Genomic DNA, 24,291 nt, shown 5'->3' with positions numbered 1-24,291 from the left:
TGCAGCTTATTCCAGTGGTGGGGACAGAGAGCTACTGAGTAGACAAGCAGAACAGGTGGCAGTTTGCTGGAGGAGGAGAAGGCAGGGCCTGGGTTGGTGGGGTGACTTTTGACAGGGTGGTCAGAAAAGGCTTCATGAATAATGTGGCAAAGAACATGGGAGAAAAGACAAAGGCAGGGTGATCAGCTATCAGGCCAGAGGGAAATCGAAGCAGAGGTGACAGGATTTACTGCTGGGCAAGCGTAAGTGTGGGGCCAAGACAAGTGGAGCATGCTGTCCAGAGCTTTGGCCTGAACAACAGGAGAGCTGAGGTACCCTGTGCTGAGATGAATGAGGCACAGATAGAGTCAGTGTGGCAGTGAAGATCAGAGCTTGTTTCTGGAGATGTTCAGGTATCCATGTGGCACTGTGGAGGAAGCAGTTGGTTCAGAGCTGCGGGCTTCCCTGTTCCTCTGGTATGCAGTGTGGCAGGTCTACAATGTAACAGAATGCATGCACAATCTGCTCCTGGGGAGAAATCTCTGAGTGTATAGGAAAGAAAGTCAAGTCCACACACATGGGTTTATGTCAGATGACTGGCTCAGCACAGGCTCTCAGTTCTGCTCTCTCTGTAGGACCTGTTGTAGTCTTAGATCAGGCAGACAGACAGATAACACCATTCAAAAAACATCTGGTTTATTAGGATTAGCTGTGGCATATTGGTTTCTTTAATAATTCTAAACTGGTACATATTTCCCCACTAACAGCATACATTTAGGTGTGTGTTGAGCTGCAGTGACAAAAGCAAACAGGTGAATTTGTTTAGAAAATCATTGTGATCCTAATGGGTTTATATTAGCAGTGGTGAGAAAAAGAAAAAAATCTTGCTACAGGGTGCTGAGCAGAGCAAGGAGAGTGTCCAGAGCACCTTTCTGTGCTCTTTCCATGACCCCCAGTGCCCCTCTAGAAACTGAGGTGGAAGCTGGGGTCTGTGCTGGGTGGAAGGGAGGCTTCCCATTCCCTACAAAAGAATGGGGTCCTTTGGGACTGGGAACACCTACACTGGCTACAAGTGACATCTTTGCCTAGAAAGATTTTCAGGCATGAAACCCATTTCTGTATGTGTCAGGATGACCTCTGGGGTACAGGGAGAGGTGTGTTCACATCAGTGCTTGGGTATAGTATCTTGTTGTGTTCATCCCTCCAGGTGAGTTTGGATCAGCTGCGTCTCTGTGGTCTCTTCCCTGGCTAGCCTATGCCCTCTCACCTCTTTCAAGGCCAGGCTCTATGTGAGACCTACTGTCCCTTCCAAACCCAGCTCATCTGCCTTGCTCCCATGGCACCACTTTGAAGCTCCAGATGTCAGTGCAGAGCTGTCAACTTAGAGAATGAATTCAGTTGGAGACCCACATAGTTTACTTGGAGTACCTTAGGTAAGACTCCAGACACAGCTGATGTCTGGCTCCTGAGCTCACTCATTCATTTCAAATAATTTTTTTATATAGGCGATTCTTTAACCAGATGTGTAAATGTGACTAAATTTGTCTCTGTAAGAACATTCATATAAATAAATTCATGCATCTAAAAGATTTGTGGTTAAACCATGTGCCTGATATTTAATTTGGGAAATGGTATTATGGTGACCTGCTTATGGGAGAGGTAGGGCAGCGATAGAGTGGGTGGGAGGTGTGGGGACTTTATGTGACAGGAACTGTTACAGCTCTGGCAAGAATTCCAGGTCTGGGCTCAGGGGGTTTTGTGGGTTTGGGAGTTTGCAATGGAGTTTCTGCTTTTCCTTAGCTGAGGAGCACAAATATTCACATGGCTGCCCAGCTGAACAGACACCCACCTTGTCTCTCAGTGCATTTCTTACATTTTTCTCCCTCAAAGAGAAGTCAGAGAAATAAGACAGGGCAATGGAAGCCACTCTCTGTGGTGAAACTGGGGCCCTGCCCCCAAGGGGTAGGTACTTGGGTACTTTGCCTCTCCTGAGGGGCAGGGACATCAGAACAGAAACCTGGGCCCTGGGCAAGCAAGCATGATCAGACTGCCATTTGAAAGGGACTAATTCTAGCTGCGTCATGGTGCAGGCAGGTCCCTGGAGGGAGGGCAGAAATGAGTCCCCTCTTTGAGGACTGGAAAAAGCCCTAGAAGAATAAGATGTGGATAAGGGGCAGCAGTTCCACTGCTAGAGGAAGAGGAGTGAGAGACCCAACTCCTAGAGTCAGAGGCCCTGGCAGGGAATCTGCTGCCTCTTCTCTGTAGCCTGGAGCTCCTGCCTGCACCTTCCATGGGAGTCAACACTGAGCAATTGACCCCCAGTGGCTCTCCCCACCACATGGTCATAGTTGTACTAAGGAGCCTCATGAGGTCACAGCAAGTCTGATTGAAAGTGAAGGTATTCCTGAAGTGGGCAGTGATCCTTGTTTATTGCTGGCACTAAATGAGGGCCATGGGTGGGTGTTGGCACCTAAGAAAGGCTGGTCAGGCACTGCGGGGCCTCGGCTAGGAAAGGTCTAGGAAAGGTTGGCCCTATCAGCTAGCCTCATCTTTCCACCCGGCTGCAGGGCCACCAAGTGGGGACTCCCTTCTCCTGCCACCAGATGTAGCTGTGCTGCCAGGACTGAGCTCCCAGGACAGTTATGGGCCCAGACAAATGGGGACCAGGGAGAAGTGGCAGGGAGAAGGGGACCAGGGAGAAGTGCCCTGACACTGCCACTGGTGGTGCTCAGGGCCTTGCCTCTGGGGGCTGTGCATTGATGCCTTTGGCACAGAGTTCCCAGGCCAGCTTTTCCTATGCCTGTGCAGAGGGATCAGACTCATGTGCCTCCAAGCCCCCTTGGACCCACTGACCTACCTACCCAAATAGTATCTGCTTTAGAATATACAGTATATATTAGACATTCCCTCTTCAATACAATTGTCCTCCCATAGTGTCAGGTAAAATGAGTCATGGAAGGAAAGGCAGCCCTTGAACACAATTCTTAATGGGCAGCCTCAGGCTCCCTGAAGGGGAAGAAGGGAGAGTAGGATCTCTTGTCAACTTCTCTCTCTCTCTCTGGGCTAAGTTTCATGCCACATCAAAGCCCTGTTCTCACTGACAAAGAGTTGACAAGGGTCACAGGATGGGACTATGTATTCTGAAGAAGTTCCAGGCATTTTCTGGGATTCAGGGGGCACATAAGTCTTCCCTGGGAAGCTGACGCCAACCACCTCATCACATCACAGCCAGAGAAAGGCCAGACTGAGATGAATGGGGGTAGAGGGGTTGTGGGGACTGGACAGGTGGGCAGGAGGGGACTCTTCCAATTATTGCAGTCAGGTGTCACAGAACACCAGAAATTCCTGGGAACCTTGCAGGAGCTAGGAGAGGCAGAGCAGAGCCTCTGCTGTGTTTAAAGGACATTCCAGCATATTCCACCTCTGGAGAATTTCCTGTGACTCTTCTCTATTTTTTGCATGAACTGTCTGCCCCTTAAGGTAGGTCCATGGATGGACAACTTAATATAAGACAAGAGTGTCTATTTTCTTTAGTAAATTATGCTAGGGATTCCTCCAATTAGTGGGATTTTTTTTCTTTTTGCAAGCTACATCCAAGAGGTCGGCTTTTGCCCTTCCTCTGCCCATTTCCCTAACTGTGGGATTGCCTGGCTGGACAGTGTGTTTAGGGTAGGGACCCTGTTCTCGATGCCGCTGTCCTTTGAGAGACCCACGTGTTTATTTCATGGAAGACGGAGTTGGTTACTTCAGGAAGCTCTTTGTGGAGAACGTGGTAGGCACCTTCATAAATCTGGAATTAGAAGAGAGGAAATCAGGGCTATAGAAAGCTACAGGTGCAGGGAGGGAGGCCACAGGAGGCAGCTGGAATCCCCCAGGTTCTCCCCCTGTCCCCAGGACTCCTGTCTTTATGGTACTAATGCCTTTTGATCAGGTGATGGTTCAAAAAATTAAAATGTCCCAATATGTTCTAGCACTTCCTTTCTTAAGTCAACACATACTTTCCATTTATTCTGCTTCTCTCTCCAGCTGTGGACCTAGTCTGTGCCTCCATCTCAAAACTTTGATTTCCATTTACTGTCTTCACTTACTTGCCTTCCACTTGGACCTCAGCTGATCCCAGTCTATTTTTACTCCCACAAACCCACAGCAACTGTTCTTGGCAGGGGCTCCAATGACCTTCAGTTGTCATAGCCAGGGAACACCAGCTCTCATATTATTTGTCTTCCCAACATCACTCAAAAGCTGTTAACTTTCTAGAAATACTTTCCTCTTGTGGTTGCTTTCAATTCTTTTCTCAAATTTCCAATGGACTCTCTGATAGGTATCTCAAAATGGAACTCCCTGTGTCACCCATATTGGGGCAGGGGTCATAGTCTCCTGAATGATGCAGGCCCAAGCTCAGGATTCATCCTTAATCACTTGATCACTATAGTCACTCTCTCCAGGTCTGGCCAGGCTGTCCCCTATCTTCACTGCCACCACTTTAGGCCAAGCCCATCCTCTTGGCCTAGGTGACGCCACCATCTTCTCACCTGGTGTCCTTTCCCCCATTCTTGTCTCCACATGGCAGCTGAGGGATGCTTTGAGAACTAGAGTTGGAGCATGTGGCTCTCCAGCTCAGAACACCCTGGTGGCTTTTTCATAGCACTAAGAGAAAAATTCCAGACTCCTCCTCTGCTGCCAGGTCCCTCTGTCACATAACATCCTCACCTTGTTCAGCACATTTCTACTGCACTGATCTCCTGGTTGCTTGCATACACCAATATTTTTGCAACTTGGGTTTATGCAGTTGCCTTTCCCTTTGTCTGGAATATTTTTCTACTGCTCTAGTCACTGTTAGCTCTTAGCCCTGCCTGCCTATCTGAAGTAGGTACTTCACCTTTTGTCTGGTTTCCCTGTCCCCACCTCCTGCTTAATTTCCTTCAGGACATTCACCCTCTTCATTGTCATCATCATCCTGTCTGGTTATTTGTTTGTTGCTCATTTGCTAGGATGGACTGCTTGGGTTGAGGTAGAGACTTTGCCTGTCTTGTTCACTGGTGCTGGCACAAAGTCAATGTTTAGTGAACACTTGGATTGAATAAAGAAATGGATGAATGGAGAGTGAATGAACAGATGAGTGCTCTGCATGGCCTTCTTTTGCAGGGCCACCAAGTTTCCATTCCAGCAAAGGAAATGATATGTGCGGTGCCTACACCCAAACTACAAAGTGCTCATGGCATTTATACTTTCCAGCATTATAAGAGCCAATCTTCCTTTTTCTCTTTCTTTCTGTTCATCTAGGAGTCTATTATATCTTGTAGTTGGTATGGGCCAGGGTCTGCAATGCATAATGGTGTAAAAGTTTGCAAAGACATAAGAGTCTCTGTCAGTACAGTAGGGAATGGAGAGGATTAGTGTGCATGAGTCAGAGGGTGTGAGTTTGAATCTTGACCCTACTGCTCAGTAAGTGTGTGATCTGTAATGAGTTGCTTGTCCTCTTTGTAACTTAGCAGGAAATGGCTCTGGACTCAGGGCTTCTATGCATCCACTGCATAGGTGGTAGTGGCATAGTTTGGGGACACATCCATACATTCTTACACTGAGGCTGTGCTCTGCCCAACTGACCGCAGATAGCTGCCTTCAGGGTCAACTGACAGGTACATATTAGGTGCTTCTCCTCCTCCCATTACCCCAGCTGGAGCTCTTCCCAGTTCAATCAGATAAATAAAAACGGCAACATTGGGACTTCCAAACCACATCTCTAAAGGCCCTCTAATTAGTCCATTGCAGTTTGTATGTCTGACAAGCCATGTAGCTAAGCCACAGGTCCCATCCCCTAGTGCAGATTCACTTGCAGACCAGATCCTGCCATGTCCCACTCCACCAGTACAAGCACAGCCCTTGGCAGTGGTGGCTGGTCCCAAGCTGTTGAAGCAAACCAACCTGCAGGGAGGCTGCAAGTCTGCAGGCCTTTGGACCTTGGACATGGAAAAGTGGGACACAAACTCTGAGAGACCTTTCTTTCTTGGTGCCCTGTTGCAGGATTTTTTCCTTGACCTGGACATCTTCTGAGTGTTCTCTCTTTTTCCCTTTCAAGCTTGTTCACATGAACAAGCAGTCAGCTAATAGCTTGTGTTCTTGCTTAGAATTAACAACTGTTTTGTATTTCTGGTACTTATTTCCTAGCGGGGTCAGGCTGCCCCATTTCAAGATGCCTCTCCTGGGAGTGGCTTTCACATTCTGGGAAGATGTGCCCAAAAGGATACCACCTTCCCAACCTTGGGGAAGTTAGGTGTTCACCTTGAGTGTCTTGTCCTGACTCTTGGCAGACTCCATGAGCAAGTAGGCCCCTTTGCTGTCACACAGGCGGTCAGCAGAGCCCTGGAGCAGGAGGAAGGGCAAGGTCAGCTTGGGGAGGGCCCGCTCCACCCTCGAGACAGCATTGAGCAGTTGGATGCCAAAGCACACTTTCAGTCCTGCTCGGCAGATGAGGGGGTCTGTGTTATAAAGGTCAACCTGAGGGAAAAAAAAAGAGAAAGGGTTCTGTCACTTCATGGGTGGGGGAACTTTTCTATTTTCTGTTAGCTCTTCCTTCTTCTCTATGAATCCTCACCCAAGGATATGTTTATTGATTTTAGAGAGAGAAGGAAGAAATGGAGACACACACACACACACACACACACACACACACACACACACAGAGAGAGACAGAGAGAGAAACATCTTTGTGTGAGAGAGAAACATTGATTGGTTGCCTCTTGTATACGTCTCAATAGCGAATTGAAACTGCAAAGAGGTATATGTCCTGACGAGGGATTGAACCTGCAACCCACATATGTGCCCTGACTGGGAATTGAACTTGCAACCATTTTTATTTTTTTTGGTGTATGAGACAATGTTCTAACCAACTGAGCCGCCCACCCAGGCTGTTAGCTCTTCCTTGTGCTTTGGCCTGAAGAGCTGATTCCACTCAGTCAGGCTATTTGGGGTGCAGGTGCCAAGAGCCAACAAAATGGCCAGACCCTCCCTGACCCAGATCTACACTAGTTTTGATGCCTCTCTTCACAGGCCTTGTTCTATGCATTCCGAATTCATACATGTGTCTGTAGACAGTTTCAAGTGTTAATCTTATATTTTTATATAGGCAGCATTGTATTATTTACATAATATTTCACTAAGGAATAGCTCTGAAGATTTTTTTTAAATTTTATTTTAATCATTGTTCAAATACAGTTTTCTCCTTTTTACTCCCAATCCAGCCCCCCCTCCCACTCCTCCCCACTTCCCTCCCATTACCACCCACCCCATAGTTTTTGACCATGTGTCCTTTAAGTTTGTTCCTGTGAACCCTTCCCACTGTCCCCTGAAATTCCCTCTACTCTCTTCTGTGGGCACTGTCAGCCTGTCCTCTATTTCAGTGTCTTTGGTTATATTTTGCTTCTTTGTTTTGTTGTTTAGGTTCCTGTTAAAGGTGAGATCATATGGTATTTGTCTTTCACTGCCTGGCTTGTTTTGCTTAGCATAATGTTTTCCAGCTCCATCCACGCTGTTGCAAAGGGTAGGAGCTCCTTCTTTCTTTCTGCTGCATAGAATTCCATTGTGTAAATGTACCATAGCTTTTCGATCCATTCATTTACTGATGGGCATCTTGGTTGCTTCCAGCATCTAGCTATTGTAAATTGTGCTGCTATGAACATTGGGATGCATAGGTTCTTTTGGACTGGTGTTTTAGTATTCTTAGGATAGAGTTCCAGCAGTGGAATCACAGGGTCAAAAGGCAGATCCATTTTTAGTTTTCTGAGGAAGTTCCATACTGCCTTCCATAGTGGTTGTACCAGTCTGCAGTCCCACCAACAGTGCACTAGAGACCCCTTTTCTCCACAACCTCTCCAACACTTGTTGTTTGTTGCTTTGTTTATGATGGCCATTCTGACTGGTGTGAAGTGGTATCCCACTGTGGTTTTAATTTGCATCTCTCTGATAGCTAGCGATATTGAACATCGTTTCATGTGTCTTTGGTCTTTCTGTATGTCCTCCTTGGAGAAGTGTCTGTTCAAGTCCTTTGCCCACTTTTTAATTGGATTCCTTGTCTTCTTAGAGTGCAGTTGTGTAAGTTCTTTATATATTTTGGAGATTAAACCCTTGTCTGAGATGTCATTGGCAAATATGTTTTCCCGTACATTGGTTCTCTTTTAATTTTGATACTGTTTTCTTTAGCTGTGCAGAAGCTTTTAATTTTGATGAGGTCCCATTTGTTTATTCTTTCCTTTATGTCCCTTTCTCTAGGGGAGAAGTCAGTAAAAAAGTTTCTTCTTGAAATATCTGAGATTTTCCTACCTACGTTCGCCTCTAGGACTTTAATGGTGTCACGTTTTATATTTAAGTCTTTTATCCACCTTGAATTTATTTTTGTATATGGTATAAGTTGGTGCTCAAGTTTCATTTTTTTGCACGTAGCTGTCCAGTTCTCCCAACACCATTTGCTGAAGAGGGTATTTTTACTACATTTTATGTTGCTGCCTCCTTTGTCAAATATTAATTGACCAAAGAGACTTGGGTCCATTTCTGGGCTCTCTGTTCTGTTCCATTGGTCTATGTGCCTGTTTTTATGCCAGTACCAGGCTGTTTTGATTACAGTGGCCTTGTAGTATAATTTAGTGTCGGGTATTGTGATCCCTCCTACTTTACTTTTCTTTCTCAAAATTGCAGCAGCTATTCGGGGTCATTTATGATTCCATATAAATTTTTGAAGTGTTTGTTCTATGTCTGTGAAATATGCCATTGGTACTTTAATAGGAATTGCATTGAATGTGTAAATTGCTTTGGGTAGTATGGACGTTTTGATGATATTAATTCTTCCAATCCATGAACACGGTATATGTTTCCATTTGTTTATGTCTTCCTTGATTTCTTTCCTGAGTGTTATATAGTTATCTGAATACAGGTCTTTTACCTCTTTGGTTAGGTTTATTCCTAGATATTTTATTTTTCTTTTTGCTATTTCAAATGGGATTTTTTTTCCTTGATCTCTGCTTCTGCTGTTTCATTGTTGGTGTACAGAAATGCCTTTGATTTCTGGATATTGACTTTGTATCCTGCTGTTTTGCCAAATTCATTTATTAGGTCAAGCAGTTTTTTGGTAGAGTCTATAGGATTGTCTATGTATACTATCATGTCATCTGCAAACAGTGACAGTTTTGTGTCCTCCTTTCCAATTTGGATGTCTTTTATTTCTTTTTCTTGTCTGATTGCTGTGGCTAAAACTTCCAGTACTATATTGAATAGAAGTGGTGAAAGAGGACAGTCTTGTCTTGTTCCTAATCTCAATGGAAAAGATTTTAATTTTTGTCCATTGAGTATGATGTTGGCTGTAGGTCTCTCATATATGGCCTTTATTATGTTGAGGAATGCTCCCTCTATTCCCACTTTGCCGAGTGTTTTTATCATAAATGAGTGCTGTACCTTATCAAATGCTGTTTCTGCATCAATTGATATAATCATGTGGTTTTTGTCTTTGCTTTTGTTTATGTGATGTATTACATTTACTGATTTGCGAATATTGAACAACCTTGCATCCCTGGAATGAATCCCACTTGGTCATGGTGTATGATCTTTCTAATGTATTGTTGGATGCGGTTTGCCAGTATTTTCTTGAGGATTTTAGCGTCAATGTTCATCAGTGATATTGGCCTGAAGTTTTCTTTCTTTGTTGTGTCCTTATCTGGTTTTGGAATTAGGATGATGTTGGCCTCATAAAAAGAGTTTGTGAGACTCCCATCTTTTTGGATTTTTTGGAATAGTCTGTGAAGGATAGGGGTTAGCTCTTCCTTAAATGCTTTGTAGAATTCTCCTGTGAAACCATCTGGTCCACAGCTTTTGTGTGTTGGGAGTTTTTTGATTACTGCTTCAATTTCTTTTGTTGTTATTGGTCTGTTCAGGCTTTCTGCTTCTTTTTCATTGAGTTTTGGAAGATTATATTTTTCTAGATATTTGTCCATTTCACCTAGGTTTTCAAATTTCTTGGCATACAGTTCTTTGTAGTAATTTCTTACAATCCTTTGTATTTGTGTGGTATCTGTTGTAATCTCTCCTCTTTCATTTCTGATTGTATTTACTTGTGTCTTCTCTCTTTTTTTCTTGATGAGTCTGCTTAAAGGCTTGTTGATTTTGTTTATCTTTTCAAAGAACCAGCTCTTGGATTCCTTGATCCTTAGAATTGTGCTTTTAGTCTCTATGTCATTTAATTCTGCTCTGATCTTGGTTATTTCCTTCCTTCTGCTTGCTCTGGGCTGCCTTTGTTGTTGTTCCTCTACTTCTTGTAGACACAGGGTTACGTTGTTTGTTTGGAATGTTTCTTTTTTAGGTGGGCCTGTATCGCTATGAACTTCCCTCTCAGGACTGCCTTGGCTGTGTCCCATAGGTTTTGGGTTGTTGTGAGTTCGTTTTCATTTGTTTCCAGAAATGTTTTGATATCTTCCCTAATATCATTCTTGACCCATTCATTGTTTAATAGCATGCTATTTAATCTCCATGATTTTGAGTGTTTTGGGTTTTTTTCCTTCAGGTTGGTTTCTAGCTTCAGTCCCTTGTGGTCTGAGAAGATGCTTGGTATGATTTCAATTTTCTTGAAATTCTTGAGGCTTGTTTTGTGTCCTATCATGTGGTCTATCTTTGAAAATTTCCGTGTACATTTGAAAAGAATGTATATTTAGCTTCTTTTGGATGGAGAGCTCTGTATATATCAGTAAAGTCCATTTCATCAAGGATATTGTTCAATGCCACAATATCTTTGTTGATATTTTGTTTGGAAGATCTGTCCATTTTTGATAGTGGGGTGTTAAAATCTCCCACTGTAATTGTGTTGCTGTCCATATCTTTCTTGAAGTCCTCTAAGATTTTCTTTATGTATTTGGGTGCTCCTATGTTGGGTGCATATATATTTACAATATTTATGTCTTCTTGGTGGATTCTTCCCTTGAGTATTATGAAGTGACCTTCTGGGTCTCTCTTTATGGACCTTTTTTGGAAGTCTATTTTGTCTGATATGAGTATTGCTACCCTGACTTTTTTTCCTGTCCATTTGCTTGGAAGATTTGTTTCCATCCCTTCACTTTCAGCCTGTGTAGGTCTTTTATACTGAGGTGGGTCTCTTATAGACAGAAGATATGTGGGTCATTTTTTCTTATCCATTGAGCTATTCTATGTCTTTTGATTGGAGCATTTAACCCATTTACATTTAAGGTTATTATTGATAGATACTTATTCATTGTCTTTTGTGTATGTGTGTTCCTCTCTCTCTCTCTCTCTCTCTCTCTCTCTCTTTTCCTTCCCTTCCTTAAAGCAGCCCCTTTAGAATCTCTTGCAGAGCTGGTTTGGTCGAGGTGTATTCTTTTAGACTTCTTTTGTCTGGGAAGCTTCTTATTTGGACTTCTATCTTGATTGAGAGCCTTGCTGGGTATAGTAGCCTTGGTTGAAGACCTCTGGTTCTCATTACCTGGAGTATTTCTTGCCATTCTCTTCTGGCTTGAAGTGTTTCCATTGAGAAGTCAGCTGTTAGCCTTATTGAGGTTCCCTTGTATGTTACTTCCTGTTTCTCCCTTGCTGCCTTTAAGATTCTCTCTTTGTCTTGAAATTTTGCCATTTTAATTATGATGTGTGTTGAGGTGGGCCTCTTTGTGTTCCTGTTGATTGGGACTCTCTGTGTTTCCTGGATTTGTGGGACTTTTTCTCTCATCAAATTAGGGAAGTTCTCCTTCATTACTTTTTCAACTAGGTTTTCAATCCCTTGCTCTTCTTCTCCTTCTGGTATCCCTACTATACGGATATTATTACGTTTTATATTGTGTTGCATTTCTCTTAATCCCTCTTCATTTTTTCTGAGCCTCTTTTCCTTTTCTTGCTCTTTCTGGATGTTGTTTTCTACTTTGTCCTCCAGCTCACTAATCCTATCTTCTGCGTCATCGATCCCGCTTTTCATTCTTTCTACTGTGTTCTTCAGTTCAGAAATTGTATTCTTCATTTACTCTTGACCTTTGTTGAGAAAGTCCCTTTTCTATTCCTTTTTCATGTTTATATAGTTTGCAGTGAGATTGATGTAGTTTCCCTCTAATTTCTGATAGCTCATTGTGAGTTCATTGAACTTCGTGATAATCATTGTTTTGAACTCACTATCTGATAGTTGAGTTGCCTCTATTTCATTTAGCATTTTTCCTGAAGCTTCCTCGTTTCCCTTCAATTGGGAGTTTATTCTTTGTTTTCTCTTTGTTCGTGGGTTTCTTCTTGTTTCTTAAATTGATCTGTTCTGATTCCCTGTAATTATGGTGCGAACTTCTGTGGTTGAATATTTGTGAGATCAGTGGTGCAATCTCCTTCATGTATCCTGGTGTTCACAGCTTCCCCCTACTCCCTTCCAGCTTGATGCTCTTTCTAGTCCCCTCCCCATGGACTTCTTCGCAGCCAGGAGCAGAGGTGCAGGCAACACACACTACCCGCTTCCCAAAAGGCCATGGGGCTCAGCGGCACGCCTGAAGATATTTTAATATTAGTCATCTGAATTTTGCTTTTTCTAAGCCTGTCTCTCCTTACTTAGTGTCCATCTGGTAGAAGTGGGTGAGGGGCACACACAAGATGCAGGGGCAATGGGGGCCATGGTGGAAGGTGTGGGGCTGGTTGGAGTTACTCCTGAGGCACTTTGGCAGGGCACTACCCCACAGGCTTCCAGAGAAGCAAAGTCCAAGGCAGGTCTGGTCTGTGGTGGGTTCTAGAGTCCATGTCCTTTAGGCTGCAGAAGGCTGCCTGTCATTATGACAGGGATGCCTGCTGCTTCTCTAGGGGATATGCCCAGAGGCTGGGTCCTCCCTCCTTAGTCATCAAATTGCCCAGGACCTAACTCTGACACTCTCCCTGCTTATGTCTCAGAATCCAACCCAGCCTTTCATGGGGATACCCTGATACCTTATTCTTGTTCTTCCAGGCTTCACTCCTCCTGCCTCTAAGAGAACAGTGAGTTGTCTGTTCATTGTGACCCCAGATGGAGCATTGCCCACACAAAATCTGGGTGAGAAATATCTCAGTCAACATGGGTGGGTGTTGGGCCACAGCCACCCCTTATCTCATTTCTCTCACCTTTGCCGGTGGATTCTCAACTGGTTGGAGAAGTGCAACATGGTCTTAATACTGGGTAAGGGAGCAGAGGGGCCACGGGAACTAGGAATACAGGGACAGCTGGAAGGAAATGTGCTTCCAACTGTCCTGTGTGAGGCTGCCAGAGTGTCCACTGTGTTCCAATCTGAGTCTGCAAGGGCAGGGGCTACACTGCTTTTATGTTACCACCCCTGTAGGACTTGGCTAGAATCCGGATTCATGCCAAAATGGAACAAGCTATTCTAGGTCATCTCTGCCATCCCTGATTCCTCTGATGCTGGGGACAGAGCAGGCAAATCAAACCTTTGTGGAAAGCCACATGATATGATTTAGCCACTTTCTGCAGCTGAGCTGGTGTGAATCCTGCAGGGCCAGGCTATTTGTTTGGGGGGCTGAGGGGACAAGATACTGGCAGGGGTAATAAATGCATAGGAAGTACACAGCCATAGCAGTCGCTTGTCCAGGGGTTGCAAGGAGCCCTGTTTGGGAGCAGAGCCTGGGCTTGGAGTCTGTTGAGAACTGAGGCTAACAATGAAAGCAATGGTAACTACAGCACCACTGACTGGCCACATACTTTGTACCCAGCACAGTGCCAGGGCATCACGTACAAGATCTCATTTAATGAAAAGAAATAGGAATAGCTAATACTTCTGAGCTCTTTCTTCCTATGTGCATGCACTAAGTGTACAATCTGATTAACCTGTCTGAGGAATGGCTCTTATTCTCCCTGTTTTGTACATGAGGAACCTGCCTTTTATTCATTACCCAGTTCTTGTTTTTCCCTATAGAACCCTGAAAGTTTCATTTGGAACACAAGGATCCAGAGTAAAGACTACATTTTCCAGGTTCCCTTGCAGTTAGGTGTGGTCATGTGACCACATTCTGGCCAATGGGAAGCGAGCAGCAGTGCTGTGTACTCTCTTTTGTCAAATGCTTGTTCTATTTATTTCCCTCTTTCCACCTATCTGGACACAGCAGAGCAGGGAGGCAGATGAGGCTACAGGGAGAAGAGCTGTTCTCCAGAAACAGCAAGCAACAAAATGCATTGGAGCATGTGGGGCTGGTCACACTGAGAAGTCACTGTGCAGGGAAACAAACTTCTACTCTGTTTAAGTCCCCATTGTTGAGGTCTGGGTCTCTGCAGGCTGGCAGCCCTGCAAACAGCACTCCATTCTGTGATGCTGGGCTTTGGTTGCAGAGAATATGTCCTTATGAGTGCACAGGGCTAGAGTTCACTAGACCACCACTTTCCTGAAATGGCCTGCCACCTTGCCCTGTTGACCCAAGACATCTTGGCCACATGAGGCCCCTTGGGGAATCTTTTCCAGGGTCTAATTGCTCTGCCAGCCCAACTGGCTTCCTGCTTTTGGCTTCATTTTCCTTTTCCTGATCACGTAGTCCTTGTTTACACAATGGCTGATTCTGGGCCTGGGGAAGGAGCTGCCAGATATGTCGGAGAAAGGGCAGTCCCCTGGTGTGAGTCACAGCTGGGGCAAAGGGTGAGGGACAGAGGAAAAGTGGGATTTGGAGTGAAAAGGAGGGCCATACCTCATGGGGAAACAGACTTAGAAGGCCCAAACCTTCCTGTCAAGTAACCATTCTGGTCCTATCACAGTGGTCTTTGCTTACTTGAAAGCTAAAGGTGACAAAATGAGAGGAATGGAGAATAGAAATGTGGTTGTTAGGGGTGGGGCAGGAGGAAGTGGTTGTGCTATACAAGGACAATATGAGGGATCTTTTTGGCGATAGGACATTCTGTGGTTTGGCTGTACTGATGTCAATTTCCTGGCTATGATGTCCTATAGTTTTGTAAGATGGCAGCATTGAGGGGAACTGGGTAAAGAGTCCATTGGATTCCTCTCTATTTTTCTCACAGCTACATGTGAATCACTATTACATCAAAACAAAAAGTTGAATTTAAAAACATATAGCAAAGACCCATCTTTGGCAATATCTCTTATACTCCCTTCACCCAATTTTTTTACTACAGTTGTTTCTGCCATCTGAGAATGTGTCAGCTGGGGACATGTCAGTTGGAGGATGTGGGTCCAGGTCCAAGTGACCACATCTTCGCTTCAGATAACTGACCTCTGGGGGTGCCTTCACTGGTTGCAATTTGAAGTTTTATATCTTGGGGGCAGGGATCAACTGACAATATGAAGGAAAACAGAAGAGTGAGGAGCACCCATCCCTGATACTTCCTAGCCATGATCTGGACCTGGCTCCTAAACTCAGTTGGCTCATTTGTAAAATGGGGGGGGGGGGGGGATAGTAGAAATGTTTCAGAGGACTATAGGGAGATTAAAAGAGATGATGCAGATACAGTGTCAAGCCCAGGGTCTGGCCTCATAGTAAAGTTAATGATGTATGGGGTACATATGAACCTGACACCGGGAATAAGAGGAGGAGAGCCACTACACCCTGGAGGCTTCTCTCCCTTAGAGATCTTGAGTCACATAACCTTAGGTGAAGCCTTATTCCTTCTGAGATCTTGAAGGTTCCTCTTAGGCTTTAAGTTTCACAGGTTGTGAATAATTTCCTGGCCTCTTGTAGGTATTTTAGCAATCCTCTAGTACCTTCACTGTTTTCTATGGCTCTGAGAGCTCCCAGCAAGATTGAACTTGCCAGCCAGGAACATGCCAGCTGGGCTTCTGATATTGAACACTATCTTTCTGTGGGAAAGAAACTGTCCTAAAGCACAGTGAATATAGCTACAATTTACAGCTAGGAGTTGTCTTAACTTGGTTGAGCAAAATCTAGGCACCAACCCTGCAGTCAAATCCCTTGACCTATTTTTAAAAAAAGCTGTTCTGTGATGGAATGCAAAATTACATGTTTAATTAAAGTAATATTTAAAATAATGAACACACTGAGCTCTTAATTTTGTACCAGGTGTTGTGTCAAGCAAGTACCAGGTACTTGCTCATTGAATCTTCATGGGAACTCATTGTAGGTACTACTGTTATTATCACCATTTTATACATCAGAAGAGTGACTCAGGGAGGCTAGATGATCCACCCAAGGTTACACCATAAGAGGTGGAGCTAGGATAAGAACCTATGCAGTTGGGTTCCACAGTCAGCATTTTAAACCACTCATTATGCCATGCTAGAGAAGAGAAAGTAAAGGTGAGAAGAGAAAGAGAAGAGAAAGAGAGAAGAGAAAGTAAAGGTGAGTCCTGTGGACTCACAGATAGCCAGGAGCCATGGAGGTAGCACTCCTCAGAAAATAAAGGAATGGGTCTTTGGTGAGGACCATATACATCTAGGTAGTAAAATGACTTAGTGGTTCCCACAGGTTGCCACCCTTTCCAGAAGGGGATGGGGGCACCCTTCTGGACATAGGCAGGCAAGTGCCCTTCTCACATGACATTGTTTACCACTTCACAGAGAATAAGGCCCAGCAAGTCCAATCTGCATTTTCCCTTCAGGTACCTATATGTGTCCACAACTGGATGTTCCTGACCCTCCTTTTCTCTAATACCCTCCCCTTTTCTATGGAAGCCTCACTCTTCCACCTGTGCTTCAGACCCCATCCCAGGATTCCCATCTCCCTCCTCCATTGTTTAGATCTTTCTTAATCCACCTATTTTTATCACAGAGAAATCAGATAGCTTTCTCTGACATTTTGGAGAGAGTGCACAAGTGATTCTATCCAAGTAATTTCTGTGAATCTGGAAACTGTGAGGACCCTACAATGAATGGACATGTCTTTGCAGAGACAATATCATCATTTCCTACCTTTGTTTTTAATGGCAATTTGTTGTGGAAAGACTTGGATGATTGAAAATCCTCTCCTATGAGATGGACAACATATGAGATACAGATTCAAAACACTGGTAATCAGGATGCTCACAGAATTGACTGAGCTTGATTACAAAATGAACCAAGAAATGAAGACTATACTAAGTGAAATAAAGGAAAATATACAGGGAACCAAAAGTTCCCTGGAAGGAAAGAGAGGAAACCAGAACACAAATCAACAATTTGGAACAAAAGGAAGAAATAAACATCCAAACAGAACAGAATAAAGAAACATGAATTCAGAAAAATGAGGAGAGACTTAGAAACCTCTGGGACAACTTTAAGTACTCCAACATCTGAATCATAGGGGTTACAGAAGGAGAAGAGGAAGAGCAAGAAATTGAAAACTTATTGAAAAAATAATGAAGAAAACTTCCCCAGTATGGCGAAGGAAATAGACTTCCAGGAAGTCCAGAGAGTCCCAAAGAAATTGGACCCAAGGAGGAACACACCAAGGCACATTATAATTAAGTTACCCAAGATTAAAGATAAGGAATCTTAAAAAGAGCAAGAGTAAAGAGAGAGTTACCTACAAAAGAGTTCCCATAAGACTATCAGCTGATTTCTCAAAAGAAACCTTAGAGCTCTGGCTGGTGTAGCTCAGTGGATTGAGTGCAGACCTGCAAATAACAGGGTCACTGGTTCGAGTCCCAGTCAAGGTACATGCCTGAGTTGTGGGCCAGGTCCCCAGTGGGGGGCAGGTAAGAGGCAACCACACATTGATGTTTCTCTCCCTCTCTCCTTCCCTTCCCCCCACCTCTCTTTCTCTAAAAAAAAAATAATAATAAAGGAAACCCTACAGGCAAGAAGGGTAGAAAGAAGTATTCAAAGTTGTGAAAAGCAAGGACCTACATCTAAAATTACTCCATCCAGCAAAGCTATCATTTAGAATGGAAGGGCAGATAAAGTGTTTCCCAGATAAGGTCAAGTTAAAGGAGTTCATCATCACCAAGCCCTTATTATATGAAATGTTAAAGGGACTTATTGAAGAAAAAGAAGATCAAAACTGTGAACAGCAAAATGACAATAAACTCACAACTATTAACAACTGACCCTAAAAAAACAAAAACTAAGCAAACAACTAAAACAGGAACAGGATCACAGAAATGGAGATCACATGGAGGGTTATCACTGAGATGTGGGAGAGTGAGAATTGGGGGGAGAAGATACAGGGAGTAAGAAGCATAATTGGTAGGCATAAAAGAGACAGGGGGAGGTATAGGAAATAGAGAAGCCAAAGAACTTGTATGTACAACCAATGGACATGAACTAAGGGGGGATGCTAGAGAGTAGGGGGGGTGCAAGGTGGAGTGGGAATAAAGGGGAGAAAAAAATGGGACAACTATAATAGCATAATCAATAAAATGTGCTTAAAAGAACATCCTTTCCTATGTACAGTGGCTTCCATTGAGCATCTCAAGTAGTTTTTCCAACCCTTTGCTCTTAAACTAATCAACATCTATACCTCTTTTGGATTTCAGCTCAGACTTCACCCTTTTGGGGAGGCCTTCTTGACTTCCCAGGCTCTTATGACTAGCAGCCCTTCTCTGGTCCTGCACTCACTCTTCAACCAGGTGTTTTTGCACCTGCTTCTCCACTGACTGGAGTGTCAGCCCATGGGGCAGGGCTCTGCCTGTCTTGCTTTTGCTGTGTCCTGGCATTGGAGGACCTCAGTAAATACTGGTGGAATGAATGAGTGAGCCAACTTTTTCTAACTCAGCCCAAAAGACAGCATTTCTGGGCACTGGGAGCCCAACACAGATCAGACAGCAGCTGGGAACCTCTGTACCAGGCTCACTGGCCAACAGCTGGCAAAGGAGCTATTGTATTTGGCCATGTATAATGTGTGTCCATGTTTTGGGCCCAAACTTTCAAGAAAAGAAATCTTTCATTTTAAGTTTTTAAAAAAAGATTTTATTTATTTTTAGAGAGAGGGGAAGGGAGGGAGAGAAATATCAATGTGTGGTAGCCTTTCACACACCCCCTACTGGGGATCTGGCCCATAACTCAGGCATGTGCCCTGACTGGTAATTGATCCGACAACACTTTGATTCTCAGGTTGGCATTCAATCCAGTGAGCCACAACAGCCAGGGCTCAATTTTTAATTTATTTGTATTTAGATACTTGTTTTTTTTGTATTATAAAGGAATTTAGCATTTATTTTTGAACATATTATGGTATAAGAAATTTTATGTAACAATTACAAAACACAAGCACAGATACAAGGTACAACAAATTTTATGTGCCAGTAACAAATTGCATATGGATATCATTATTGCTTTCTAGAGTTACACTTTAATGCAGAAGCATAAGTAAAAGAATTAAAAACATCTATATAGATGTGGAATAAATATATGGAACTACCCATTTATAATGCATATCCTTATTTTTCCCTCAAAAATTTGGGCAAAAAAGTACGCATTATACATGACAAAATATGGTATTCACATTGGAATGATATCCATGGGCCTCACAAGAAAAGGTCCCTTATTAGTTCATTCAACAAAGAATAATTAGGTTTGAAGGAGGTAAGCTCCCCAAAGGTAAACTCTTTGGATCTGCTTGGTATTGTTTCCCTGTGACTCACTGGGCAGTACTCTCATGAATTTCAGGTATGTGGGATATTCTAAATGCGAATAATAATTTAGCATAGAAACTGGCCTGAATACAAAACATACTGAACACTGGAAACAGCCTTGTCTGTGGCATGGCCAGTGCATGCTCCTCTCTTCATGTGATCCCTCCTCTTGGGTCTGAGCAATTATCCTCCTAGCTGGCCACCCCCTGCATACTGTGCTCTGATTCTCCCTGGATACCCCTGCACCTAGGAACACTGCCATGCATCCCACACACTGCAGGGCCAAATCCAAACTTCCTGTGGCTTGCAAGTCCACAGAGGGCTCCCCTCTGCTTCTTTCCTCAACATTTCTCCCCCTCATATGGTCATCCCCTCTGCCTGGGCCACCTGTAGACTTTCTCCTCTCTTAACGACATTTAGCTCAGTTGCCCCTTCCTCTGGGAAGCCCCCTGCCTTCCCCAGGGACATTGTGTGACATCCCTTCAGGGCTCCCACTCTTTTCATATGGTCAGCTTCTGTATCTACAGACTGGGGGCTGCCACTGACATTTCTAGTTCCCAGAATGCACCTTTCCCATGCCCTAACTCCTGTTTGCCAGCAAATATCTGTCTCCTTTCAAGGCCCAGTTCAAGTGTTTCCTCCCATGACAGGTGCCCAGACACTAGTAGTGAAACTGATGCCTATCTTCCCAGGGCTCCTGTAGCTTCATCAACACTTCTTTAAAAACAGATCTGATAACAACAGCTTGCATTTACCTAGAGTTGATGCTGTGCCAGGCTATATGCTAGGCCCCCAAGGGAACTGAGGATCAGTGACACTGAGTGTGGTCTCCAAGGTTACACTGAAGCACAAAGAGACAGAGCTGGAGAGCTGGGTCCAGATGCAGGCCTTTTTGCTCTTCCCTCAAAGCTCTCTGTCTCTTTGTCCTCTGTAACAGAACTGTTGATATGCCTTTGTCCCCTTCTGCCTATGACCTCAGAAGATCATTGGGTGTCCTCACTTCCATTTTGGGGTCTGGCCCAAAGTGGGAGCTCCACACAAATTTGTTGACTTGACATGATGCCTGCAGAATGGCAAAGGGGAGATAGGGCCTTGCCTGACTTGGCAGAAAGTCTTCTTGGCCATTTACCAGGAGGTCTGAGCTCCCTTATGATTGCTGAAGCAGGCACTCAACTTGGGTGGCAGAAATTTCCAAGCAAGACAAGAACCACCAGAAGTAAGGATGACACAATTCCATTTTGGATATAAAGATGATTCACATATATGGATTTCCAGTTAATCAAGGGCATGCGACTTACCAAACATTTTTTCCCAGGAATTAGTTTAAGCCCATGCGATTTACTGAACATTTCTTCTCACAAATTACTTTTTGCCATTAAGGCTTGAACTCCTGGATATCCTGGTAGGTCATAGGCCTGGACACGTGGGCACAGGTAGTTTGTGCACACCCACCAGAGGATGCTAGGACCTCCTTCTGGAGGACCTTCTTCTGAGGGGCTTCACAACCAGAAGTAAGTCAGAAAGTCAACCTCACTTGCTTCTTTGGGATAGAGGCTCCTAGGGTGCAACCTTGGACCTAGACATAGGTAGGTCCTGAGTGGTCACCAAGGGAAGAGGAAAGCAGCTATCATATTCTCTACCTAATCACACAACCATGGCTACCTTTTGATAGGTCCAGGGATTGAATAAGTTATAAGAGATACGAGAACGAATTACGGGGCTTCTGGCCAAGATGGAGGCATAGGTAGATATGCTTCACTTCCTCATAAAAAAAAACACACACACACAACAATTTAAAAACAAAAAATAACCAGAACTGCTAGAAAAATTGAACTTTATGGAAGTCTGATAACCCAGGAGTTAAAGAAGAAACATTCATCTAGATTGGTAGGAGGGGTAGAGACAGGCAGCTGGGGTGGAAAGGACTCGAGGCAAGGTGGTTACTGTTGGACAGGGAGGTCTAGGCAGCAATTAGCACACTCATCTGAAAGGCAAGTCATAAAAGGCAAGTCCCACATTCATGTGTAGATAAGCCAGGAGGAACAACTGGGGAGCAAGACAGACCATGAAACCCAGGGTTCTAGTGTGGGGAAATAAAGAGGCAAAACCTCTGGCTGTAGAACCTGTGGGGGTTGCAGTAGCAGGAGAAATGCCCACTCTCACAGGAGAGTACGTTGGAGAGGCTGACAGAATTCTAGAATGTACACAAGCCCATCCACCCAGGGAATCAACACCAGAAAGGTACAGTTCAGTTGTGGGTAGTGGGGAAGTCACTGAAAGCAGGGCGAGAGTCAAGCAAGCAGCATTGTTTCTTCTCTGACCCCTCCCCCACAAACAGCAACATAACGTAGCAAACTGGGTTGCCCTGCCATGGTAAATACCTAAGGCTCTGCCCCTTACAATGTAACAGGTGCACTGAGACAAAGAAATATGGCCCAAATGAAAGAACAGATTAAAACCCCAGAAAAAGAACTAAGCAATGAGGAGATAGCCAACCTATCAGATGTAGAGTTCAAAATACTGGTAATCAGGATGCACACAGAAATGATTGAATATGGATGCAAAATAAGGGAAGAAGTAAAGGCTATACAAGTGAAATAAAGCAAAATATACAGGGAACCAACAGTGATGGGAAGGCAACTGGGACTCAAATCAAACATTTGGAACAGAAGGAAGAAATAAACATTCAATTGGAACAGATTAAAGAAACAAGAATTCAAAAAAAAAAATGAGGAGAGGCTTAGGAACTTCTGGGACAACTTTAAATGTTCCAACATCCAAATCATAGGGGTGCCAGAAGGAGAAGAGAAAGACCAAGAAACTGAACACGTATTTGAACAAATAAGGAAAATTTATTTGAACAAATGAAGGAAAATTTCCCCAATCTGGTGAAGGAAATAGACATGCAAGTCCAGGAAGCTCAGAGAGTCCCAAACAAGTTGGACCCAAGGAGGAACACACCAAAGCGCATTAGCCAATATTAAAGATATGGAGAGAATCTTAAAAGCAGCAAGAGTAGAGAGAGTTACCTACAAAAGAGTTCCCATAAGACTATCAGCTGATTTCTCAAAAGAAACCTTATAAGCAAGGGGGCTGGAAAGAAGTATTCTAAGTCATGAAAGGCAAGGACCTATATCCAAGATTACTCTATCCAGCAAAGCTATCATTTAGAATGGAAGGGCAGATAAAGTGCTTCCCAGATGAGGTAAAGTTAGAGGAGTTCATCATTACCAAGCCCTTATTATATGAAATGTTAAAGGGACTTATCTAAGGAAAAGAAGATCAAAACTATGAACAGTAAAATGACAACAAACTCACAACTATCAACAACTGAACCCAAAACAAAAACAAAAACAAACTAAGCAAACAACTAGAACTGGAACAGAATCATAGATATAGAAATCACATGGAGGGTTATCAGCTGGGAGGACGAGTTGGGGAAAACAGGAAAAAGGTACAGGGAATAAGAAGCATAAATGGTAGGTACAAAATAGACAGGAGGAGGTTAAGAATAGTATAGAAAATAGAGAAGCCAAAGAACTTGTATGTATGACCAATGGACATGAACTAAGAGGGGTAGGGAATGCAAGAGGGAGGAGAGGTTCAGGGCAGATGTGGATAAAGGGGAGAAAAAATGGGACAACTGTAATAGCATCATCAATAAAATATACTTAAACATAAATAAAAAGGAAAAAAGAGAATTACTAGGATCTTGCAGAACCACTTTCATAATCACTGGTCACACACAGCAAGATCATGTGGTCTCAAGTCTTAAAAGTTGTTGACAACTAAGGAAATCAGAAATATGAACTAGATAAAATAATACAGAATTATTGCTACTTTTTCAAAGTGTGATAATGGTATTGGGTTATATGCATGAAAGCCTTTATTCTGGGTTATTTCTCTTGAGCAGCACAGGCTGAGTTAAGAATCATAGTATATTTAACTTACTTTTAAAAGGTTCTGCCCTGGCTGGTGTGGCTCAGTGGATTGAGCACCAGCCTGAGCCCCAAAGGATTGCCATTTGGATTCCCCATCAGGGCACATGCCTGGGTTGAGGGCCAGGTCCCCAGTTGAGGGTGTGCAAGAGGCAACCAATAGATGTTTCTCTCACACATCTATGTTTCTCTCCCTCTTTTTCTTCCTCCTTGCCCCTCTCTCTAAAAAATAAAATAAAAAATATTTTTAAAAGATTCAGCCAACATAATACATCCACTTAATGACATTCAATTAGGCAACAAAAGAAAAATTAGATAAATTGAAATTAGATAAAATTTCACCAAAATGAAATAATTTTGCACATCAAAGATTGAAAAAGCAACCCACATAATGGGATATTTGCAAATCATATATATCATAAGGAGTTTATGTCCAGAATATATAAAGAACTTCCATAACTCAACAATAAAAAATTCAAACAACTTGATTAAAAATGGACAAAGTGTTTAGTAGACATTTATCTAATGAAGATATATCAGTGGCCAATGGCCAATAGACATGTAAAAAGATGCTCAATATCAATAATCATTAGGAAAATGCAAATCAAAATGATCAGGCAATCTCACTTCTGTGTATAAACTCAAAGGAAATGAATGCAGGGTCTTGAAGAGATATTGCACACCCATGTTTGCAGAATCATTGTTCACAGTTGCCAAGAGGTGGAAGCACCCCGGGTGTCCATCAACAGGATGAATGGATAAAGAAAATGTTTTCTAGCCATACAATGGAATATTATTTAGTCTTGAAAAGGAAGGAAATTCTGATGCATGCTACAACATGTATGAACCTAGAGGACATTATGCTTA

At 43.4% G+C, this 24,291-nt stretch overlaps 1 protein-coding gene across 4 annotated transcripts in view; it reads right to left on the bottom strand.

The window, feature by feature from the left end:
* Nucleotides 1-658: 658 nt before the first annotated feature.
* Nucleotides 659-24,291, bottom strand: part of MGLL (monoglyceride lipase) — a 154,112-nt gene continuing 130,479 nt past the window's right edge. For all 4 annotated transcript variants that reach the window (XM_045850160.1, XM_045850161.1, XM_045850163.1 and 1 more), the window contains 2 exons: nt 6,262-6,477; nt 659-3,769 (listed from right to left, as the gene is read on the bottom strand). In XM_045850160.1, coding sequence (XP_045706116.1) covers nt 3,644-3,769; nt 6,262-6,477 — 342 coding nt within the window. In that variant the 3' untranslated portion in view covers nt 659-3,643. The remainder of the gene's footprint in view (nt 3,770-6,261; nt 6,478-24,291) is intronic.

The sequence above is a fragment of the Phyllostomus hastatus genome, unplaced genomic scaffold (assembly GCF_019186645.2).
Source record: "Phyllostomus hastatus isolate PE091 unplaced genomic scaffold, TTU_PhHast_1.1 phas_contig_80, whole genome shotgun sequence".
In the NCBI taxonomy this organism is placed as follows: domain Eukaryota; kingdom Metazoa; phylum Chordata; class Mammalia; order Chiroptera; family Phyllostomidae; genus Phyllostomus; species Phyllostomus hastatus.
Note: the sequence above shows the minus strand (reverse complement) of the source record. Positions and strands in the feature narration are given on the sequence as shown.